General features: G+C 48.0%; 1 protein-coding gene across 1 annotated transcript in view; it reads right to left on the bottom strand.

Annotated features, from left to right (window-relative positions):
* Positions 1-22,605, bottom strand: part of LOC107527842 (N-deacetylase and N-sulfotransferase 3) — a 68,803-nt gene extending 46,198 nt beyond the window's left edge. Inside the window, exons 1-2 of the mRNA XM_016200706.2 lie at positions 21,637-22,605; positions 7,927-8,014 (exon numbers count right to left, since the gene is read on the bottom strand). Coding sequence (XP_016056192.2) covers positions 7,927-8,014; positions 21,637-22,605 — 1,057 coding nt within the window. The remainder of the gene's footprint in view (positions 1-7,926; positions 8,015-21,636) is intronic.
* Between the last annotated feature and the right edge of the window lie 247 nt (positions 22,606-22,852).

Genomic DNA, 22,852 nt, shown 5'->3' with positions numbered 1-22,852 from the left:
ATCTATCTATCTATCTATCTATCTCTATCATCTATCATCAATTATCTTCATCATCTATCTATCACCTACGAGTCAGTTTATCATCGATCTAATTCTATACTCCTAGATACATATTTGGAAGACACCATTCCTATGGTCTTAGATATATAAGACTTTGAACATAAAATGTAGCACAACAAATCTATTACTTGGGAACAAGGGACAAGTTCTTTTTAAAAGTTTTTAAACAGGAGACCTGGACACCGCGTGCTGGGAATACAGAACCGTTCAAGGGCATGAGAACCCTTAGCTTGCAGCATCTTTGTGTGACTTGTGCTTTGCAAAGTGGGGGAGGAACAGGAGTAGGGGAGCGAGTGGCAGAGCCCCAGCAGAGCGTGTCACAACTGTCACAGCAAAGCAATGCCACCATTTATCCGGGATGCTCCCAATGTCTGAACAGAAGCTACTCAGAAACAGTGAAAACCAAGGGAGGTGAAGGAGACTGAAGAGGGAGCATGGGAATCATTACGGGGGAGAGATCTAGGCAGGGGCAGGATGGGAGTGAAGGGAGGTGCTGAGGACAGTCCCAGGGGGCCCTGGTGGCAGCCCTGTCCCCATGCCTGTCCTTCCTCTCTGGTCCTTGGAAGCTGGCTTCCCATCAGGAAAATCCTGGTTCCTTGAGAGTCCCCGACTTTATTCCTCTGGCTTCCACGCTTGGGGTGCTTGCCTGGCTTCCCCACGCAGGTCCGCTGAGGGTGGGGACTTGCCCAGAGGACTACCCTGCACCAGGGGCTGGGCTGAGAGTGGGAACTTGCCCAGAGGACTACCCTGCACCAGGGGCTGGGCTGAGAGTGGGAACTTGCCCAGAGGACTACCCCGCACCAGGGGCTGGGCTCAGGGTGGGAACTTGCCCAGAGGACTACCCTGCACCAGGGGCTGGGCTGAGAGTGGGAACTTGCCCAGAGGACTATCCTGCACCAGGGGCTGGGCTCAGGGTGGGAACTTGCCCAGAGGACTACCCCGCACCAGGGGCTGGGCTCAGGGTGGGAACTTGCCCAGAGCCCCGACCCCACGCTAGGGGTTGGGCTGAGGGTGGGGACTTGCCCAGAGGACTACCCTGCACCAGGGGCTGAGCTCAGGGTGCAGAGCCCCTACCCTGCACCAGGGGCTGGGGTGTCTTCTTGGACCTCCAGGCACCTTTCCTCACTCAGGCACGAGAGTGCAGGTGGGTCACCACCATCCTGGGGTGTCACAGGTGGTAACGATCGTCACAAACTCCTGCAGCCCCTCTTCAATCTCAGGCACACTGACTCTAGCAGGCACTGGAGCAGGAGATTCTCTAGGTCTCATGTCCTGTGTGGGGACATGTCCTCCTGCACCTTCAGTAGCCCAGCTGATGGCGCTGGTCTCAGGCGGAGGGGACCATGGCTGTGCCCCGCATGCTGGCTCCCTGGGCTCCTCTAATTTCCTGGGAGAGGGAGGGTGGAGCCCACCGGCAGGGGAGGAACTCGTCCTGTGACTACTGGGCAATGACCTTGACTCAGCAGGGCAGGGGCGGGACAGGGCCACAGGCAGTCTCCTTTATGCTGAGGAACAGGAGAGGGGCGCAGAGTGACTGCAGGACAGTCCTTCAGCCCGAAATGTCGCCTTTCCCTGCTCACGCGCTCTGCCTCCAGGAAGGAGCTTCTCTCTCGGTAAAGGGAGTCTCTAAACCTACTGTTTCCCCTTCATCACGCACTCACGTCACCACAGCGCAGGGACAGGCACAGCCGTGGAGTCTCGACATTCTTATTTATTTGATTTATTTACTTTGTTAACCCTCACCTGACCATATTTTCCCATTGATTTTAGAGAGAATGGAAGGGAGGGAGATTGAAACACAGATGTGGGTGACACATCGATTGGTTGCCTCCCACATGCCCCCCGACAGGGCCCGGGATCAAACCTACAACCAGATACGTGCCCTTGACTGGGAATCGAACCCTGGGCCCTTCTGTGCGCTGGCCAACGCTCTAACCGCGGAGCCACACAGGCCAGGGCGAGTCTTGATGTTTGTAGACAGTGTGTAGGTTCCCTCACTTGCGGGTAAGGCATGGATCCCGTAAGTGTTGGGACTGAGGTAGGAGGAAGGGTGTCGGTCACCCTGACACACGCGGGACTCTCACTGCCCGTTTCCCCCTCCCCGCCCACCTCCCCACGCCTGTGCTCCTGTCGCTCCCGTCGCCCGGAGTTCTGGGTTGTGTTTTCCCCGCTGTGATACTGTAGGGGGAGGGTCTCACCTGAGTGTTATGGGGCAGAGGGGACTGTAGTTAAGAACCGGCAAGCCATTATATTCACTGATAGGCCTGATTAATGGTCACCACGGACCGTTCCTGGGGCTTTGGGTGGTTACCTTACAGCTCAGGGAAGCCTTCTAGAGGGGATTCAAAGGACAGGAAAAGGGGTCAGCGCTCTAGACTCTGATGAGCCCGACCGATCATGGCAGGGTTTGGGTCCTGCTACTTCTCAGGTGCCAAATAAGGTGGCCAAGGAAGCATTTGCCACATGTGACTGGTGGTGCTTAACCCATGTTTTTTGGACATGAGGATGATGTCATTTGTTTTCCCTGCGATTAAACATCTCTACTCGTATCTAAGATAGTCCCCTCCTGCGCGTCCCCAGGACTCCATCTCCGTTAGGATCACAGCCAGTTCCTCGTTGCAGGTTTACTTCCCACACTGAGAATGGGCAGGAGTCGCCTGGGGGTTCCCAGTACCCAGTTCATTCCTGAGCGCCCCCAGGGGAGTGAACTGAGGCCTCCCAGGGACGGGGAGTCGCCCTCCTGCTGCTTGTCACTCCTGTGCCTGTGCCCGGAACTCCCGTCTCCCCGCCTCTCCTTGCTCGTCTCCGTGAAGTTTGGGGACCTGACAGTCCCACAGGGCTCCGGGAGACGGCTCAGGCGTCCGTCCTTCCTGAAAGCAGGTGAAATCGGCTACTGAAATATTCCTGCACTGGAGTCACACAGGACTTAGGCCGATGAGGGCCTCCCTCGGAGGGGCTGGCGTAGGTCCACAGTGGGCATAACCGCATTCTCCTTTCCTCTTTATAACTCTCCCTGTCGCATTGTCTTTCATCCAACTTTGGGGATGTTTCACATCAGAATTAATTATGCTGAGAAAAAGTGTGTATTGCTAATTACTTTAAACATTATGATAAAAAGGGTGTGCAGAAAAGGGACCCCGTGTGCACTGCTGGCGGGGACGCAGATGGGTGCAGCCACTGTTGTCTCAAAAATTAAAAATGGAGCTGCCTTATGACCCAGTGATTCCACATCTGGCAATATATCCTAAGAATCCTGAAACTAATCAGAAAGAATATGTGCACCCCTATGTTCATAGCAGCGCAATTTACAATAGCTAAGATCTGGACACAGCCCAAGTGCCCCTCAGTAGACGAGTGGATAAAAAAGCTGTGGGACATTCACACCATGGAATACTACGCAGCTGTAAAAAAGGAGGATCCCTTACCCTTTGCGACAGTATGGATGGAACTGGAGAAAATTACGCTAAGTGAAATAAGCCAGGCAGAGAGAGACAAACATCACATGATCTCACTCATTTGTGGAATCAAATCAACAAGATAAACTAACAAAACAGAAACAGACTCATCGATAGAGAGCCGGCGGACAGCTCTGGAGCGGGGGGACATAAGTGGGGGAGAGAGGGATTGAGCAAAAAAGAAAAGAAAGGAGAGAGAACTCATGGACATGGATGACAGTGTGGGATTGCGGGGGCAGAGAGGGGATAAATGGTGTTGGGAAACATAAAGCAAAATAATTTTTTTTTAAAAAGCAGTTGCACCATCACTGTGGTGGCTGGGGTGTCCTGGCCTTGGCCACCTCTGAGCCCCCACTTTGCCCACCTTCATGAGAACAGAGAGGAACCAGGGGTCAGACTCATCCATTTTAAGAGTCATTGCTAAGTTGTTACAAAACTACACCGAAATATCATAAAGTTATTGCGCATTATTTTTACTATCTAGTTAAATAAATGGTCCCTTCAGTATTTTATCTGCAGTTTTCCCCACTCTGCTATTTTACGAGAAGCCTCACTGCCTGAGATGTTACCTTCTGTCAAGCATTTTGTTCCATGTTTTGCAGTGTCATCGACTTAATTCTCGCTACAACCCTATGAGGTTAGGGACACGGCTAACTCCGTTTACAGACCAGGAAGCTGACGTGTGGGCGGGGGAAGTGATGTATCGAAGGTCACCGAGGATACCGGGCAGGACCCCAATTCCAACCCAGAGCAAGCAACTCCAAGTTCAGGGCCCCCTGCTCTCGTTCACTCACCAAGGTAGTTTGGAAATGGTATCAGCACTTACTAACAGGGCTGCTCTCACGCACTGCATTAACCTGAGATGTAACTGGGATTTACAAACACTGTTGGTTCTCCGCGACTTGGGGTAATATACGAACCTAGAGAACCTACCGACAAGGAGAGGGAAACTTTGCCAGTCGGCTCTAGCCTAGGATTTTAATTATACATCTTTTCTAAGCCGTGGGCTCAGATGGACCTGAAGCTGAGCCTCGTTTTGACATTTAACCAGCGGCAGGACCTTGGGCCCCTCTAAGGTTCTATGTTCTTATCTAGAAGTAAAGGTAACATATTCTTTAACTCCTAGGATTCAATGAAAATGCACATGAAAAAGTGCTTATCTAAATACTAAAAGGGCACTGTAGTTCTAATTTCCTCCCTCTCTATTATTTCTCACGAAACGCACAACCGCTTCAAAAACCAAAGTCAGACAAGACGAAACCCTCTCCTGAAATAAAGTCTCTCCTCAAACAGCAGTGGCTGTTCTCCTCCGTGCCAAGACCGAATAAAATAGAATTTTTACTAGAAGAAGGAATTACTCATTTAGAAAGGGCAACACCGTAATTCAAGCTTTACGGTATCTGCTTTTGGAAAGATTCAGAGCATTACATTTTATACCTGTTCCCACTGAGATGCGATTTGACTGGTTTGAGACAACCCCAGTCTCATGCCTGTGGCAGCCTCGTGTCACATACAGATGACAAGGCCCGTTCGCGCCGTGGCCTTGGCTTCCTCCGTGCTCTGTGCTGTGTGCTCCAGCTTGGGGAGGACACGGGCGCGGGGGGAGAGGGGGAGGCGCCCCAGTAAAAAAGGAGACGCCCCTTTCAGAGACAAGAAGGCAGGCGAGCCACTGGCCGGTCCCCTTCATCCAGCGTCGCTACTGGGCAAAAGCACTGAGTTACTAGGAAGTGTTTGCTTGTATTTCCATTATGTTTGGGAAAGAAACTTTTTAATTATTCTTAATATTTTGAATGATTTCCTTTCACAACACAACATAGTCAAATTTTATTCTCTGACCCTGTTCTCCACAAATACTGAAATGCAGGTGTTTGACTCTCACGCAGTCATTTGTCCGCCGATTCATTTTTTTCAGCGGGCGCTGCGCGGTGGCTGGGTCACGGAGGCAGGGCCTTCACGGGGCGCTCATTTTACGGAGGGAAGAGAAAAACACACATAATGTACAGACAAAGCTTACCGAACTTTGGGCTTATTATTCTTTATGACAAACTCTTAGCAATCTGGGAATAGAAGGAAGCTTCCTGAAGCTCATAGTCTCTACAGAACAGTCTATTAAAAAGGGTCTCCCAGAGAACAGGAACAAATCTACTGAGAGATCTTCCCCTGAGGTCGGGGACAAGACATGAGGGTAACCACTTTTATTTAATATTGCCCTGGGGATACAAGGGAGGGCAATAGGTGAGGGAAAGAAACAAAATTCATTAGGCTCAGAAAGGAAGAAATCAGATTTTCACTATTCAAAAATTACATGATTGTATCAGCAGAAAATCCAAAAGACTCCACAGAAAAACTGTAGAATCAATAAGTCGGTGTAGCAAGGTTGCTGGATACGAGATCAATACACAAAATCAGGTGTATTTTTATAGACCAACAACAAAGAAATGGAAAATATAGACACCAGTTACTACTGCAACAAAAAACCCACCAAGGAATAAATTTAAATCTTGACTTTGATCTTACACACACAAACATCAATTTCAGATGGAACACAGATTTATACATTTTAGGAACGTAGGAACGTATTTCCATAATCTTGTGGTATGTCACAAGATTTAAAAAGACACAAAGAGTTGACCATCAAGGGAAAAAAGATAAATTGGACCACATGAGAGTATTTTTGTTCATCAAAAAACACCATTAGGAGAGTGAAAAGACAATTCACACAGTAGGAGAAAGTATTTGCAACACATATAACTGACAAAGGACTCATTAAAAATATAAAGAATTTCTAAAAATCACTAGTAAAAGCAGACAACCCAATAGAAACACACCCATGTATTTCACAAAACAGGATATCAAATGGCCAAGAAACAGATGAGAGAAGCTCCATTTCACTACTCATCAGAGAAAAGCACATTAAAACCAGCATGTGACACCTCTGACTGTCCCCGTGAAGGCTGAGGCGAACAAGACAAACACTGATACTGGGAGCGTAACGTGGCACAGCCGCTTTGGAGAACTGTCTGCCTTTTCTACTCAGGCTGATCGCAAGTGTGCCCTCTAACCAGCAGCTCTGCTCCCGGTTGATAACCCACAGAGAAGCACACTGACGTCCTCTGAAGGACGGGTACAAAGACCTTAACACCACCGTTCAAAACAAGCCACAGACGGGAGACACCCGCCCGTCAGCAGTGGCACGGAGTGCAATAAGGACATTTCCATGCATTCAAACAGTGCAACACCACGAAGCAAAGACAAAGAGAGAATCTCAGCTGCACACAGTAATATCCGTGACGCCAGCTTCATGTTGAGCAGCGCTAGCTGCGGAGAGAAAAGTCCCTGTATGTTAACCTCTTCTACACAGGCCTCAGCACCGGGCAGGTGAATTTTTGAAATTAGAAGTCGGAATGCAGACGGGCGCAGCCACTGTGGAAAACAGCAAGGCGTTTCCTCAAAAAATTAAAAATGGAGCTGCCTTTTGACCCAGTGATCCTGCTTCTGGGAATATATCCTAAGAATCCTGAAACACTCATCAGAAAGAATACATGCACCCCCCTATGTTCACAGCAGCACAGTTTACAATAGCTGAGATCTGGTGCCCAGGTGCCCATCTGCAGATGAGTGGATAAAAAGCTGTGGGACATTCACACCATGGACACTACGCAGCTGTAAAAAAGATCCCTTACCCTCTGAGACGGCATGGAGGGACCCGGAGAGTATTATGCCAAGTGAAATAAGCCAGGCAGAGAAAGACAAGTATTACATGATCTCACTCATAGGTGGAATTTAATGAACAAAATAAACTGATGAAAATAGATCCAGAGACATAGAAGCATAGAGCAGACTGAGGGATCTCAGGGAAGGCGGGGTGGGTGGGTGGAGCGAGATTAACCTAAGACCTCCCGTGCATATATGCACAACCACGGACACAGGCCATAGTGCTATAGGCCTACGGGGGGCTGGGGTGGGTGGAGGGATCAATGGGAAAAGCGGACATCTGAAATACTTTCAACAATAAAGATAAATTAGAAAAGGAAGCCAGGCAGGGCTGTCTCTGCAGGAGGCTAGTGCCCCTGGGGGGGACCTGGTAGCTTTTGCTTCCGTGACCTGCATGCTGGTCACACGTTGTGTGCACTTGGTGAAAATTCACTGAACACTCACTATTTATGCAGTTTATAAAGGTAAATTGCAGCCAGTGGGAAGGAAAGCCGTTAGAGAATACCAAGGGGAATCGAGTTGCAAACCACGGACGTTTTGTAAAGGTTGAAAATCACCTGCTAGGTGGAACTGAATGACGGGAAAAGATACAGTTGGGGCGGGACCGAGGGGCGTGGGAAGGGGGGGAGACAGGGGGGCCAGTTTTAAGCAGAGTCCGAGAGCCCTTGAAAGGAACCGTTACTCCCCCCTTTCTTACCTGTGTGGTAAAATTTCCCTGAAAATCCCAGGTTGAATGTAAAATTTGTAATTTGTGCACGTAAAAGGCTCTGAGTTTCAAGCAGGGCCTGAAAGACATAATTTTTAGACATGTCTCAGGTGGGGAAGGGCATTGAGCTTTCAAAGATATCTTCCTTCTGCATTCGAAGGGTGAACCTCTTTATACAGCAGAGAACTCAGGATGGAAAGGAAAGGACTTTCCTTATCACTTAAAGGGGAGATGCTCTCGAGATTACATAAAACCCACGAACAGACTTACCCTTCAGCCCGCAATAAATCAGCAGAAAGTGTCGGCCAGGAGCAGGACGTAAAACGAAACGTTTATTCTGCATGTATCAAAGGAACTAGTAGCTAGGACATAAAACATATCTCCTTTCACCCCTCAGGACTTAGACCACCCACTGTCAAAAGAAGGGTGCCCTCCCTAAGGGACACACGCAGGGAACTGGGAGAAGCACACTGTAGCTCTCAGGTGAATCTCCCGGCTTCAAAATTCAAGGCCTTTAAAGCAGAGAAACAAACAAGTATAAAAGCACACCTCAGACGCATGAAGCTATTCGCAGTCAGTTTTAATGGCCATACCCTGTATTTATGATGCTATGAGCAGTATTTAATAGACCTGTTCTCGTCTCATTGTTATTTAAATTCCTATTCTTATATGCCTTCTCTCTCCCTCTCCCCTCCCTTTCTCCCCCCCTCTCTCTGTCTCTCACACAGCAACCCCCACCCTAGATGAGTGCCCACCTCACTGAAGCAGAAAGCTGCACTGAAAGGCAGGCATATCGAGATCTGAGCCTAAACTTCTTTTACACGTAAGGACACGGGAGAAATGACCCCCCACTTCACAGCGCAGTCCGAACAGGTCCCACGTCGCCTCCCTCCAGACCAGGGGCTCTTTGCTCTGCACGCCCGGCCTGCGCCTCCACAGCGCCGCTGGCCCACATCAAAGTCTGGTTTTCTTAGCAGAGCTGACCCCGGGGGCCCGGCCCTGTCATGGTCACGGGCTCCCTCTTTTTGGGGGGTAAACAGACACGCAGGTCTTTATTCGGAGATTGTCCCATGACTGCGCAACTTGTCTGTGAACGCAGCCACTATGCCTGTTGGACAAAAGCAGAGGACAGCTACTGAATCTGACATAAGTCCATCTGGCCAGTGGTAAGTTCTTGAGATTTAGGTGCCTAAGAATTTTTTTATCACCTCTCTGTTGGCACGGCCGCCCCCTCTGTGTCCATGACTGACCCATGTCACAGGTGGGTCCCAAGGGCACTCAGAGATGGAGCACGGGATGGCTGGTGTTTCCACACCCCTGAGGAGGCGAAAGGGTGACCTGGTGGCAGTCATTGGAGACAGGTACGGGGACGGTTAGGGTTAGGGTTTTCAAATCTGAGTCTATATGTTTTTTTTCACTCTACAAAGTGGAAAAAATTTGCATTAGAAGATCTAGTTGAAGGCAAAAAAGATCTAATTTGAAGAAACTGAGCTCTGAGAACTGAGCGAAATGGGAGCTTTTATATATTTTTGGATTTTCTCCAACTTTCTTTAACAGAGTGAGTGTATCAGTAAGTCGAAGAGACAGAAATGAAAACCATGTAAGTTTCACATGCAGACTCACGCTCGTCCGTGCCACATGCCACGTGCCGTGTCCTTTGGGGGCCGCTGGTGGTGGTTTTCATTCCCTCCCTGCGCCCCCTGGGTGCATTCCGACCCCAGTTATCTCTGGTAAGTCACCAGGAGGAGCTGCGAGCCCCACGAAAGCCGGGGAGACTTTTTAATGTTGAGTGTGGGTTTTTGAGAGGCTGGCAAAAATTCAGTGTTTCAGCCCAGACTTTAGAGTTAGCATTTCCTTCATCGGCCGCACACAACTTCAGACACAGCTGGGTGCTGGGAGGTAGCGCTGGTGGGTGTCACCCATGCCTGTGTCACTTGGTCCTTGCTTTATTTAGACTTTATGTCCCGCCATCCTGCTTCCTACCCCAGCTCAGGATGTGCTTGTCTTCCTGCCGGTCCCGAGGCCCCGGGGTGTCCTCGCTCCCGGCCTGCAGTCCTGGCTCTTGATGGGGGTCTCCCAGCCCTCGGGGCTTCCTCCTCACCTGCCTCAGCCTCTGCTTCAACACCATCTCCCTGGAGAGGCTCCTCTCACCACCCTCTTTTAAATAAATCTCTCCGTATTTGGTTTCCTTTTTTAATCACAGAGTTTATTAGCATTACTATGGGTGTATATTTATTTATAATCATCATTTAACTCCCCCATTAGAATCATTCATTTTACATTGTGACTTGGGACCATTCCCAGTAGCTTTGATAATCAATCCTAGGCTTGATTAAATTTTGAGTTATAGTTAGTAATTTGACTCTCAAACTTGGAAAATATGCCATTCTTTCTTTTCTCTCTTTTTTTTTTTTTTGAGGTCATTTGTTTTTGTAGATGGGAGCCCTCCCCCATAGGGCCCCATCTGCTCAGTCCCCTATTGGGGCCACACACACACACACAGCATTTAAAATGGAAGAAACTTGGGCCACTGATGAAAGTGTGGCATTTACACATCCCCTCATCTACACTATCAGGCGGAGACTGAGGCCGCACAGCCTGCGAGTTAGGCCTTAACGTTCTCTGCTGTGACGGACTCCACAAGCAGGACGGACTTTCACGTTCACACTGAATGTGACTTCTGTCCTGGGCCACGCTGGCTGGCAGATGGCTCTTATGTAATCCCCGCAGAGCTGGCAGGAGGTGACGCAGATACGTGAGCCCCTCCTTGCATCAGGAAGAGGGTGTCGGGGGCAGGTGGGCGGTGTCTGAATGACTAACCTCAAAATGTTAGGCGTGCTGGCAAAATCTGTGAAAGTGAGGGTTTCTAGGGAAACACGCCTGAAAGGATGGGGTCTCGTCAATGAATTGAGGAAAATCTTTGAAAAGATCTCACTACGTTGTTTGAATCTTAGTCTTTATTTCATAAGACAGTGCAGAGAAATTTCCTCAACTATTGATAAATTAAAAGCAGGTCACACAGCTAGAACAAATATTCCAAAAATTTATATGGAACCAAAAAAGACTCTGAATAGCCACAGCTATCTCGAGAAAGAAGAACAGAGTGGGAGGGATCACAGTACCAGATATCAAGTTATATTACAAAGCCACTGTAATCAAAAGAGTCTGGGACTGGCACAGAACAGACATATCGATCAGTGGAACAGAACAGAGACCCCAGAAATAGTCCCACACCATTATGGTCAGTTAATATTTGACAAAAGGAGGCAAGAACGTACAATGGAGTAAAGACAGTCTCTTCAATAAGTGGTGCTGGGAAAATTGGACAGATACATGCAAAAAAATGAGACTAGATCACTAACTTACTCTATACACAAGAATAAACTCAAAATGGATAAAAGACTTAAATGTAAGTCATGAAACCATCAGAATGCAGACTGGGGCAGCCACTGTGGAAAACAGTATGGAGTTTCCTCAAAAAATTAGAAATGGAGCTGCTGTTTGACCCAGTGATTCCACTTCTAGGAATATACCCTAAGAATCCTGAAACACTCATCAGAAAGAATATGTGCACCCCTATGTTTATAGCAGCACAGTTTACAATAGCTAAGGTCTGGGAACAGCCCCAGTGCCCATCAGTAGATGAGTGGATAAAAGCTGTGGGACATTCACACCATGGACACTACGCAGCTGTAAAGAAGAAGAATCTCGTACCCTTTGGGACAGTGTGGAGGGACCTGGAGAGTGCTATGCTGAGAAATAAGCCAGGCAGAGAAAGACAGGTATCACATGATCTCACTCATATGTGGAATCTAAAGAACTTAATAAACTGAATGAAACAGATTCAGTGTCAGAAGCATGGATCACACTGACGAATCTCAGAGGGAGGGTGGGGTGGGGGGGTGGGGAGAGAGTAACCAAAGAATCCACCTGCGTCTATGCACAACCCAAGGACACAGACAAGTGTGGTGAGGGACTGCGGAGGGGAGTGGGTGCGGGGGGGAAGGGGTTAATAGGGAAAAAGGGGACATCTGCAATATTTTGAACAATAAAAAAACAAAACAGGCCAAGCTTTAGGAATGAGACTTGATTTCAAGGTGCTGAAATGGAAACATGAGGTACCTTGTGTGAGGGACCGAGGACTTGTACGCAGGAAGAAGCTATGAGACTGTCACAGACTTTTTCAGAAATGGCCACAGTACAGAAGTGTGTTTCTAAGAAAATGAAATGCCCACGCGCCATCGCATTCCAGTTAAATGACAGGACTTTCCTACAAAGAGAGGGGTGTGGGACAGGCGAAATTCGCTACTGAAATACTGAAGCATGTCAGGTAATGTGAGTAGAACCACGGCCTGGTGTCTCCGTGGTGCTCCGTCGTCGATGTTCTTGGCAAATGCCCAGGGAACCAAGAAAAGCCGGCCCGTGGCTGGAGTCCAGGGGCGACTGGGAGGCGGACGGAGGAAACTCTTCATTTCCTGGCTTTGTGTTCGCGTTTTCTCGTGAGGCTACATTATATATCTGCGTCTTTACCACCAAAGTTTTTAAAGTGGGCAAAGCACAGAAACAGAACAATACAAAACACCACCTTTAGCAAAAACTAGGCGTGACCAGCACGGGCGAGGGAGGAAGCCTGGATCGGCAACACGACCAGCACCGAGTCGCAGGCTTCCCCACGTGGCTCTGTCCCTGGGTCACAGCGTCAACTTACCCTTTCAGGGCTGGTGACTGCACTGGGCTACACACCAGGGCTTTCCTCTGTGGATCTGTCTAGACTCTATGTGAATTCCGAATGTGTCTGGGCAGTTCTGAGGCTTGTCTGAGCTCTTCTACTAGACAGTTTTTTCTTTTTTTTTTAAAAAAAATTCTATTTGAAAATATATCTTTATTGATTTTAGAGAGAGGAAGGGAGAGGGGGAGAGAGAGAGAGAAACATCAACAATGAGAGAGTCATTGATCGGCGGGTGCCTCCTGCACGCCTCCTACTGGGGATGGAGCCCGCAACCCGGGCACGTACCCTGACTGGGAATCGAACCCCGATCTCCTGGATCCTAGGCTGATGTGCAACTGCTGAGCCATGCCGGCCAGGCCCCCCACCTCCTTTTTTTTTTGAGTTTTCTTGATGTGGCGCATTTCTGAGAGCTAGAAGCATTATTTTGGACTTTGATATAGTTAGCTACTGTCAACGAAGATTTCAGAAAATACGAAGTCTTAATTATGCAGCAGATCTAGAGCGAACTTCACTCTGTGTCAAGACGCAGTCATTAGTCCTTCCAGCCTGAAAGAATGTAAAATGGGCTTTCTACGAAGAGTTGGTAAGAGAGGAAATTCCTATGGAACCAAATGAAAAAGAGCATATTTTCACCCTCGCTGTAGTGAGCACTGAGTTTATCTTCTCAAGTTAAAAGTGAGCTTGTATGCTTTACCGGAATGAGGTTTTTTTTTATTATATCAGGATAATGATAATTTACTTTTATAACTTAATGTAATGGCTCTTGAAAAAGCTGACATACCACAGAAGTGGGTCTGCTCGCATTTCCCAAAGATTTTTGTCAGTGCTTAAGGTTCCCCAGAGATTCAGAAACCAGGAGCAAGGAGAGCATGCTGGTCGGCCTCTGGACCTACAGACTGTGGCACAAAAAGTGGTGTTTGGGCCACAAGTACAACTCAAAACTGGCATGTCGTCTACATCACTGTCTCCGGAGATGGACAGCAGTTGAGTGAAGCAGACTGAATGGTCAGAATGAAAAGAAGAGAGTAGGACCAGAGTCAGACGGGGTCGGACAGTGGCTTTGGGAGATGTCTGAGCTGGGTCCCAGCTCCCCTTTTATACAATGATGCCTTCTTCATGAGATGTTGCGCAGAACAGTGGAAGCGATCCATAGAGGCTTGAGATCAGTCAACTTAGAACAGGTGACAGTCCTCAGAATGTCCCTTCCTTCTACCCTTTCCTGATAAATGCTCTACGCAGCAGAGGCCAGCATGCCTGGGGGGCAGTGGTGCAAGGAAGGGGCGCAGCAAGTAGCTCTCAGCACAGGGCACTTGTAGTCCATTCTCATGAAGGTGAACATTCATTGAGCAATAGGACTTAATGTTTGCCAGCTCTGCTCAACATGGACGATCTTATTTAACCTATGCAACAGCTCACTGTTGTTGAATTATCTCAGTCTATTCAACAGTTTATTAAATTAGCTATGATTTAACTCACTTTTTTTGGAAGAAACTGAGGCACAGAGAGGTTAAATAAATTGAGAATTCAAAAACTGAATTTTAATTTATTTTTAAAAAGTCCTTTGCAAAAGGACTATGATTGTGGGATTATGTGTTCACAGTACTAAGTCCATGTTCACTTTGAGAGAATGCACTGCAAACATTAGTGGTCTGTAACAGGCACATGAAGAAAGGCTCTCGTGCCGCCGGACGACAGTTACGTGGTTCTCTTGCATCCCTATGCTTATCATGAGCAGATGCACTGCCTGCCTTTGCTTTGTACTGTTTTTTCAAGGTGTGCGTAGAGCAAACAGCCTTGTCAGGTGGAGATAGTGTCTTCCTTCAGAGCAAAGAGCAAACTTACTTTCCAGTATGAAAATGACCACATCTACCTCCGGGGCAAAGGTCATGCAGGCTTACTACCCATTATAAAAGATGCGAGTTCCCTAAGATTAGGGACCCACAATGTGTGCGGGTGGGTATCAGTCACTTGGAACTCCTCACGTCACCCTGTAGGAACTGGGACTTGGAGAACCAGCTCCAATGTGGATGCCCAGGCTATTGCTGTGAGTGATAAGGTACCTTCCGTCGGCATCCCTGAAACTGGGGCAAGCTGACTTGTTAGCTTGCAAGTGGGGTGAAATCTCAGATCCTTTATAGTTCTTGACAAGTAGCAGAGAAAAAGATCTCTGCCGACAGTCAAAGATCCAGTTTAGTACTATTATCCAAAGCAGCCGCAGAGAATAGAGGTGGCACAGGCAGTCATCCCACAAGCTGTGCTCTGATGGACCAGAGAGGCCCTGAGATGGGGACCTGAGTGTGCATGCTAAAAACAAGAGCGCAGAGCAAGCATATGGCTGGAAGCCTGGGAACTAGTCCACATACATGGCCGTAAACAGCTTTCTAAGACAAGAGCACTGTGCTGCACACCGCTTATAGGTTTGCTCCTGGCTCAAAAATGAGCATCAGTACTAGGTTCACAAAAGCTGGGAAACTCTTCTGGGATTCAACACTGTGGGGAGTTCTTTTGTGTCTGCATTTCCAGTAAGTCATTGGGCTGGTTTGCAACTTTATGAAACTATTACATCTGGCACATTGAGTGGAGAAAGGAGGATTAACTTACCGTGAGGTACAATTAACAGTTAATAAATTAAAACAGCATCAGTAAGTAAAGGTGTAGCTTAATGGGGATTCAGCAAAGAAGCATTTTCCTTTTTTAAATGTACTTAGTTCACACAGTTCATCCTCTGGGGGGCAGGAAGTAGTGAGGCCATGGCAGCCCTTACCTCTGGCTCTTGCTAAATCTGTCTGAAAACAAGAAATCAGTACACCTGTAACAAATCCCTCCTGTACATGTGAAAGACCTTGTCGTTCCTACATTTTAATTTAGAAATAAGCCAATTTATTTATGTAAAAATTAAGCAGCACACTTTACAACTCAATGTGCTTTACTATCTACAGATAACACACACACACAATCTACCACTTGCACTGAACACGTCACTTAAAGAACACACTGCGTTTTACACGAGCATGACGATGCCGTGACTGAGAGCAATGGACGCCTGAGAGCAAGACACCTTCTGTAAGATGCGTGATAGTGTGCAGATCAAAGGAAACCAACCCGTGGGTACCCAACTCATGCCAGCCACGCCCTCCTTTAGCTTTCGTGAGGCGGGCACTATGCTCACCCCTGGTTTAAAGATGAGAAGATGAGCGAAGACACTTATGTGAATATGAGATTTGAGCAAAGCCCCTTATGTTTTCACTTTACATCTGTTCTTTGAGCAGTACAAAAAGATACTTCCAGGAAGGCACACTTAGTGATGAGCCTGGGTTCATTTTTGGTCTTTCAAAGGGGTCACTTTTTTTTTGCAATAAAATAAACTCAATTAATCTTCCATAGAGCAAAATAATGCATGGCCTCAGTAACTATTCATATGACACCATGAAAACACAAATGACCCATTCTAATTTTTTTTCCATTTTAATTTCATTAAATAACTAATCCACCAGCCATTACTGAGAGAGCCCATGTTTGTTCCTCCAAGGCAGGGACAGTGAAGGACATTTAAAAAGTTGCCATGTAATCTAATCACAAAGAGCTTCTCCAATGGAGAAGCACATGTGAGATACCAGGCGGAGGGCAGCTCCTGATCCACAACTTCAGGTGAGATCTCTGAGTTAATTTAGGAATAGGAGGTTCCCTAAAGATAGGGAATGATACCCAACTGGTGTGGCTCTGCGGTTGAGCCTCGACCTAGGATCCAGGAGATTGAGGTTCAGTGTCGGGTCAGGGCACAGGCCCGGGTTGCGGGCTCGATCCCCAGCAGGGGGCTGCAGGAGGCAGCGGATCCATGACTCTCAGATTGAGGTTTTCATCTCTCTCTCCCCCTTCCTTCCTCTCTCTGAAATCAATAAAGACATATTAAAAAAAAGAAAAGAAAAAGGACAGAGAATGAGCTAAAGGATGCATTCGGCGCCCAGCCGCTCCCGTGACCTCTAAACAGAAGTGGGCGGCGCCCTGAGAGGTGAGCGCCGGGCCGGCCCCGCGCCCACTGCCTTTTCCCGGCTGATCTCGCCGGGCGCCAGGCTGCCAGCCCCGTCGCTGCACCGGGACTCCCCGTGTACTTTCTGCACTTGGCTGTTCCCTGAACGCTGGACTCGCAGGCCCCGCCGCCCGCGCACCTCCATGTGGGCATCTAAGACACATGCATCGTAAACTCGACAAGTCCAAAGAGAACTCTTGATTTTCCTCGTAATGGTAACTAACACCACGAGATGGGCATTTTGCCACTGAATCCTCAGGCACAGCCATGAGATAGGTGCTATGATGGTCCTGCTTTTACATAAATGGAAACTGAGACTCAGAGACTGGGAAGTATGGCCGAGGCAGGTCAGTGACGAAGATGGGATACACTTTGGTCTATGTCCACAGGGCCCATGCTCACAGCCCCATGTCCCCAACTCAGGGAGCACCCTCTGACGGGCCAGAGTCCTCGGAGCTGCCCCTCATTCCACTCCTTGAAGCCCCCACGCGCCATCCATCAGCAAGGTCCTTCAGCCCCATCTCCAGCATACATCTCAGACCTGCCCCCTTCTCTCCATCTTTCTTACCACCACTGTCCCTCTCCTGATCCACGATGGCCACTTGCCTGGGGTCTCACCTATTGTTTTTCTTTATGGTCCATTCTCCACACAATGGCCCGTATGATTTTTTTTAAAACCTGAGTCTGACCTTATCCCTGCCTTGCCAGAGATCTCCAGTGGCTGCTCCATAAAATTAGAACAGAATCCACAGCCAACCAGACACATGTAACGTGGCCCCTGCTCACCTTTCTGAACTAGGGCTCCTTCCCACCCACCATGCTCAGTCATACTGGCCTCCTGACCACACTGAGCGCGCTCCACGACATTCCTCTACTCGGGACTCTCCCCCAAGTCTGTGTCTCCATCGCAGGTTCATCTCTTCAGGTCCCAGCTCAAATGTTGCACACAAGGGGGTCTCCCTGTCCAGCTTCCTAATCACCACTCCTGGGCCCACCCCCAGCCTTGCCCACCACTGCTCACACCTCTCCTCCCCCTGCCTGAGGTTGTTATTATTTTTAATATGTCTTTATTGATTTCAGAGAGAGGAGGGAGAGGGAGAGAGATGGAAACATCAATGATGAGAGAGTCATTGATCGGCTGCCTCCTGCAAGCACCTACAGGGGATCGAGCCTGAAACCCAGGCATGTGCCCTGACTGGGAATTGAACCATAACCTCCTAGATCCTAGGTCTATGCTCAGCTGCTGACCCACGCCGGCCGGGCCTGAAGTTATTTTATTTGTTCATTTGTTTATTGTCTGTTTCTCTTACCAGAGAGGAAGATGTACAGGCAGGGTCTTGCCCATCTTGGCCACCAAGGTACCACCAGCCTCACAGAATGGCCGGCACATAGTCTAGACAGCAAGAAGCAGTCTTTGAGGGGGTGACTAAAAGTGGTCTCATTTTCTCCTAGCTGATGTCCCCCTAAGGTATTTAGAAGAACTGATTTTAATCATTTAGAGTTCCTTCCAGGGTGCTGCTCAAGTATCCTCACCCAGTGCATGGTACGTGCGCAGTAAAGCACAGCTTACATTTACTGGGCCCCACTGCAAGTAGGCATTTGACACACACTGTCATCCTCACAGGCGACACCATGCTGTGAGCTGGGTGTGGGGCTCACTGTGAAGGTATGGAAACCGACGGTGAGAAATGTGCTAGGGGTACTCAGCCAGAAAGGGGCAGAGCTCAGGTTTGGACCCAGGTGACCTGAGTTTACCTGCCAAGCACTTTTCAGCAGGAATATTGGGTTCCGTTTGGACTGGCAGGGAGAGCAATGGATCAGAGAGGGCATGATAAAGAGCTTCTCATCTATACACATGAGCGCCGAGAGGAAAATGGTTGTGGCTGCACCTGGCGGAGGGTGGAACAGGGGGATCACAGGTTTCTCAGGTGCTGGGGGCTCAGGAGTTTCTCTCCCATGATAAGTCAGCTGTGGGACTGAACACAGTGGCAGGTGGCAGAGAGGAATCCCATGGCCATCACCAAATGTCTATGACGAGCTATGTCACAGGCGGGTGATGCGGGATTCAGGGGCAGTGGAGTCTTGAGTGGTGTCCCTCACCCGAAGAAGCTGCAGTCCGGGGGGCTGCACCTCCCACCCACCCTTCCTTAGCTGTCAGGCAAAGCTATCAGATGTGATACTGTTGTAATTAACTAGTTATTAACAACAGGCAAAGAGTAAGGGGGCAGTCAGACATTGTAGGCCTGTCATTTAGGCAGCTTCACTAGGAAACTACAACTTTATACCCCCCTGAGGTCCAACAAAGGGGAGACAGACACATTCCCAGTAAAGCTGGGGGATTAGGGAAGGTGCTTGCTGTCAATCATACCCGGGGACACAGACGGTTGGCCAGGATGGGCATGGCCACTGCAAGTGCTTGAAGATTTGGGATATTTAATCCCTTGATCAAAGGAACTCACTCTTTTGTTGCTCTTGTGTTTTTACTGCTCTTGGGATCTTGGGACTTGGGTGACTGCACTTGGGGGGTTACCCTGCATTCACCCACAGGGCCCACGGCCATGCAGACCCCATCCATAATGGACTAATGGACTGAAGCTACCCTGATGCTAAACAGGACCCAGCTGCAACATGGAAAGGAAACTCTGGACACTGACTGTGCTTCTAGCTCCACTGAAACTCCAGCCACACTTCTATGACTGGACAAAAGGAAACCCAGGAATTTAACTCCACACAATTAAATCACTTGTTGTCCTGTGTGAGTCTCAGAAAATTCTTTTTCTTGAGAAATCATAAGGACCCCACAGCCAGCAGCACACAGTGGGGAAGAGGACCTCTATCCAATTTAGCTATTTATTTATTTATTTATTTTATTTTTATTTTTTTTAAATATATCTTTATTGATTTCAGAGAGAGGAGAAGAGAGGGAGAGAGAGAGAGATAGAAACATCAATGATGAGAGAGTCATTGACCGGCTGCAGCCTGCAACCCGGGCATGTGCCCTGACCGGGAATCGAACCCTGATCACCTGGATCCTAGGTCGATGCTTGACCACTGAGCCACGCCCGGCCGGGCCAATTTAGCTACTTATACTTTACCAAAAGGTCAAAGCTTTACAGGATAAAAATTACGTATCCAGAATCTCTCCTTTCACTGTGTGAGAAATCAGTATGTGGTGAAACAGATAGAATCTTGTGGCATTTTAAATGGGAAACAAAGATAAATGCAGATCAGTTTAATTTTAAATTTCATTAATAATAAACAACCAGTTGTTTGGGCAATAGAATCTATTCACAATAATAAACAACTATTTTCAAATGATTGTTTTCTGTTTAAAGTAGCAGTTTTACACAAGAAATCTAATACAATTTAGATGCAGCATGATGGCCTTCACATATAGGGTGTCCCAGAAGGTGTATACACACACTTTGAATAATTATAGAGGCAGTTTTTATTAAAATAAATTTCATATTCAAAATTGAACTATCAGCTATTAAAGTATGTATACAATTTTTGGGACATCTTGTACGTACCGAAAATGTCTGATGAATTCTGAAAAACTTAACACCTATGCTTAAAGCTCTCCATGTTTAGTAGCGCTAATTTTCAGTTTTAAAAAATTAAGAGAAAATGGGTTGCACATTTGACATCCAAAAATATCTGAACTTGTTACTTATGAGATCTTTAATTCTTAAAAACTTGTGGGAGTATTTATTTTGATTAAAACAAATTCCCACAACACCAAACAAACAAACACTCCAATAAAAAGTGAGCAAAGCACCTGGCACTTCTCCCAAGAAGACATACAAATGGCCAGAAGATATATGAAGAGATGTTCAACCTCACTAGCAATTAGGGAAATGCAAATCAAAACTACAATGAGATACCACCTCACACCTGTTAGAATGACTATTATCAACAAGACAAGTAATAGCAAGTGTTGGAGAGGCTGTGGAGAAAAGGGAACCCTCATTCACTACTGGTGAGAATGTAAACTCGGTACAGCCACTATGGAAAAGTCTGGCGGTTCCTCAAAAAATTAATAATAAAGCTACCATATGACCCAGCCATCCTTCTTCTGGAAATCTACCCAGAAAACTAAAAAACATTTATTTGCAAAGATATTTCAATAATATGTTCACTGCAACATTATTCATGGTGGCCAAGACATGAAAACAACCAAAGTGGCCCTCAACAGATGATTGGATAAAGAAGGTGTGGTACAGATATACAATGGAACACGACTCAGCCATTTGCCACAGCATGGATGGATCTTGAGAGTATCGTGCTAAGTGAAATAAGTCAAACAGAAAAACTCAAGAACCCTATGATTTCAATCATATGTGGGATATAAAACAAATGAACAAATAAAAGCAAACAAACAAACACTCAGACACAGACAACAGTAGGGTGGAGACCAGAGGCACGGGGGTGGGGGTAATAAAAGGTAAAGGGAGTCTAATATATGGTGTCGGAGGATGATTTTACTTTGGGCAGTGAACACACAATGCAATATATAGATGATGTATCAGAATTGTACGCTTGAAACCTATATAATCTCATTAACCAGTCTCCCCAATAAATTTAATAAATAAATAATAAAAATGTCTTTTGTTTTCATATTTAAATGGACTAAAGTCTTAGATCAGGAATAGTTTTTGAAGATAGATAGTTTCTGGAAAGTAATTAAACAAAATGGTTCCACTCTATTTTTTGGGGGGATCCTGCCATAATCAATCAATCCTTTAGAACAATCCTCATTTTTCTTGATTCAGAAAGAAATCTATTCTCTACGTTGTTGCTCTAGGGCTAAGAGATAGGGAGGCCCACTGATCCCAGTGTGCCCAAGGCTTTCCTGATGTAGCTGAACCTCCTGGGAAGGTGGAGCCGTTGGTTAGCCTCCTGAGAGAGGAGGCAACCTGGGAGCCTTCTGCCAACAGAGCCTTACCTGAACATCCTTGCGGTTCATCCGTGTTCCCTCCTTCCCCACGAAGATGTCGTCAATGTCCACGAGGATGTACCTATCTAAGGACAAGGTGAGCCTCTTCCCGGACAAGAAGGAAACGGCGTCTATGAAGATGAGCTTGTGTAGCCAGAAGTTCAAGTTGTTGCCAAAAAGAACTCGCTGGATGCCGTCGTGCAGGCCCAGGTCATGGACCACCGTGGCGTAGAAAGCACCTTTGGAGGTGGGAGGAGAGGCGTTCTCTGGGGTCTGTACTTTGGCAAATATTACTGGTTGGTATGCGGAGTGATTAATCTGAAACACTGTCCAGTCAGCTCCAGGCAGAGAACCCTTCTGCAGCCTGGAAGGTCTGGTCACGTGGAGCAAGGGGGAGTGGGGGTTAATGCAGCCGCCCCGCAGGGCCAGGCTCCCCAACGCCGAGAGAGGGAGGCCTTTGGGCTGGAAGCTCTGCGGTCCCTTGTCACCCGCCCTGTGGAAGCCAAGGACGCCCACGCTGTACTCTGCACAGTATTTATCTAAAAGGCCGCGCGTCCAGGAGTCCATATTCACATACTTCAAAATATTCTCGTAAATAATGAGACTATATTTGCCTTTTGTTTTTTCTGCAAGTGCCGGGAGATCCCCCTTCCCGGGAGCGAGTTCAGTGTGATACTGGAACCGACCCGACTCCAGGATCGTAACGATGTCCTGGCCCAGCGGCGAGTACTGGCTCTCCACGAACACCAGGACTGTGGGGTCTGCCCTCGGGGCACCCGGGAGCCTGCCCGCCTTCACGCCCGCCGGCCTGTAGGGTGGGAGCTGGAAGTCCCCGCAGTCCACCTCGGAGGCCGCCTCGGCGCGGTCGTGGTCCTGCCTGTAGCCCGCGTACAGGTAGTAGGCGGACACGGCGATGCTCAGCACGCACAGCGAGGCGAGCAGGGCCACCGTCCTCTGGAAGCGCCGCTGCAGCCGCATGGTCGGGCTGGGCACCTCCCTCGGACCCCTCGAACCGCAGGAAGGGGAGGAAGGAACGGTGCTCGGCTACCTCTCCAGACTCAGCCAGGAGCTTATGTCACCATGGCAGCTCATGGGCAGTGCTTGACTGGGACTCACAGAAAACAGTCTGAAAAGGAGAAAAGAGAACAGAAACCATTCATTCCGTGGCATTGAAACGAGCAGTTTTCACGCTGTCGACGGGCACGGGTGCGTGCTCGGTAAGAAG

The sequence above is a fragment of the Miniopterus natalensis genome, chromosome 4 (assembly GCF_054644295.1).
Source record: "Miniopterus natalensis isolate mMinNat1 chromosome 4, mMinNat1.hap1, whole genome shotgun sequence".
NCBI lineage: Eukaryota > Metazoa > Chordata > Mammalia > Chiroptera > Miniopteridae > Miniopterus > Miniopterus natalensis.
The sequence above is the reverse complement of the archived record's forward strand: the minus strand, read 5'-3'. Positions and strand labels throughout refer to the sequence as shown.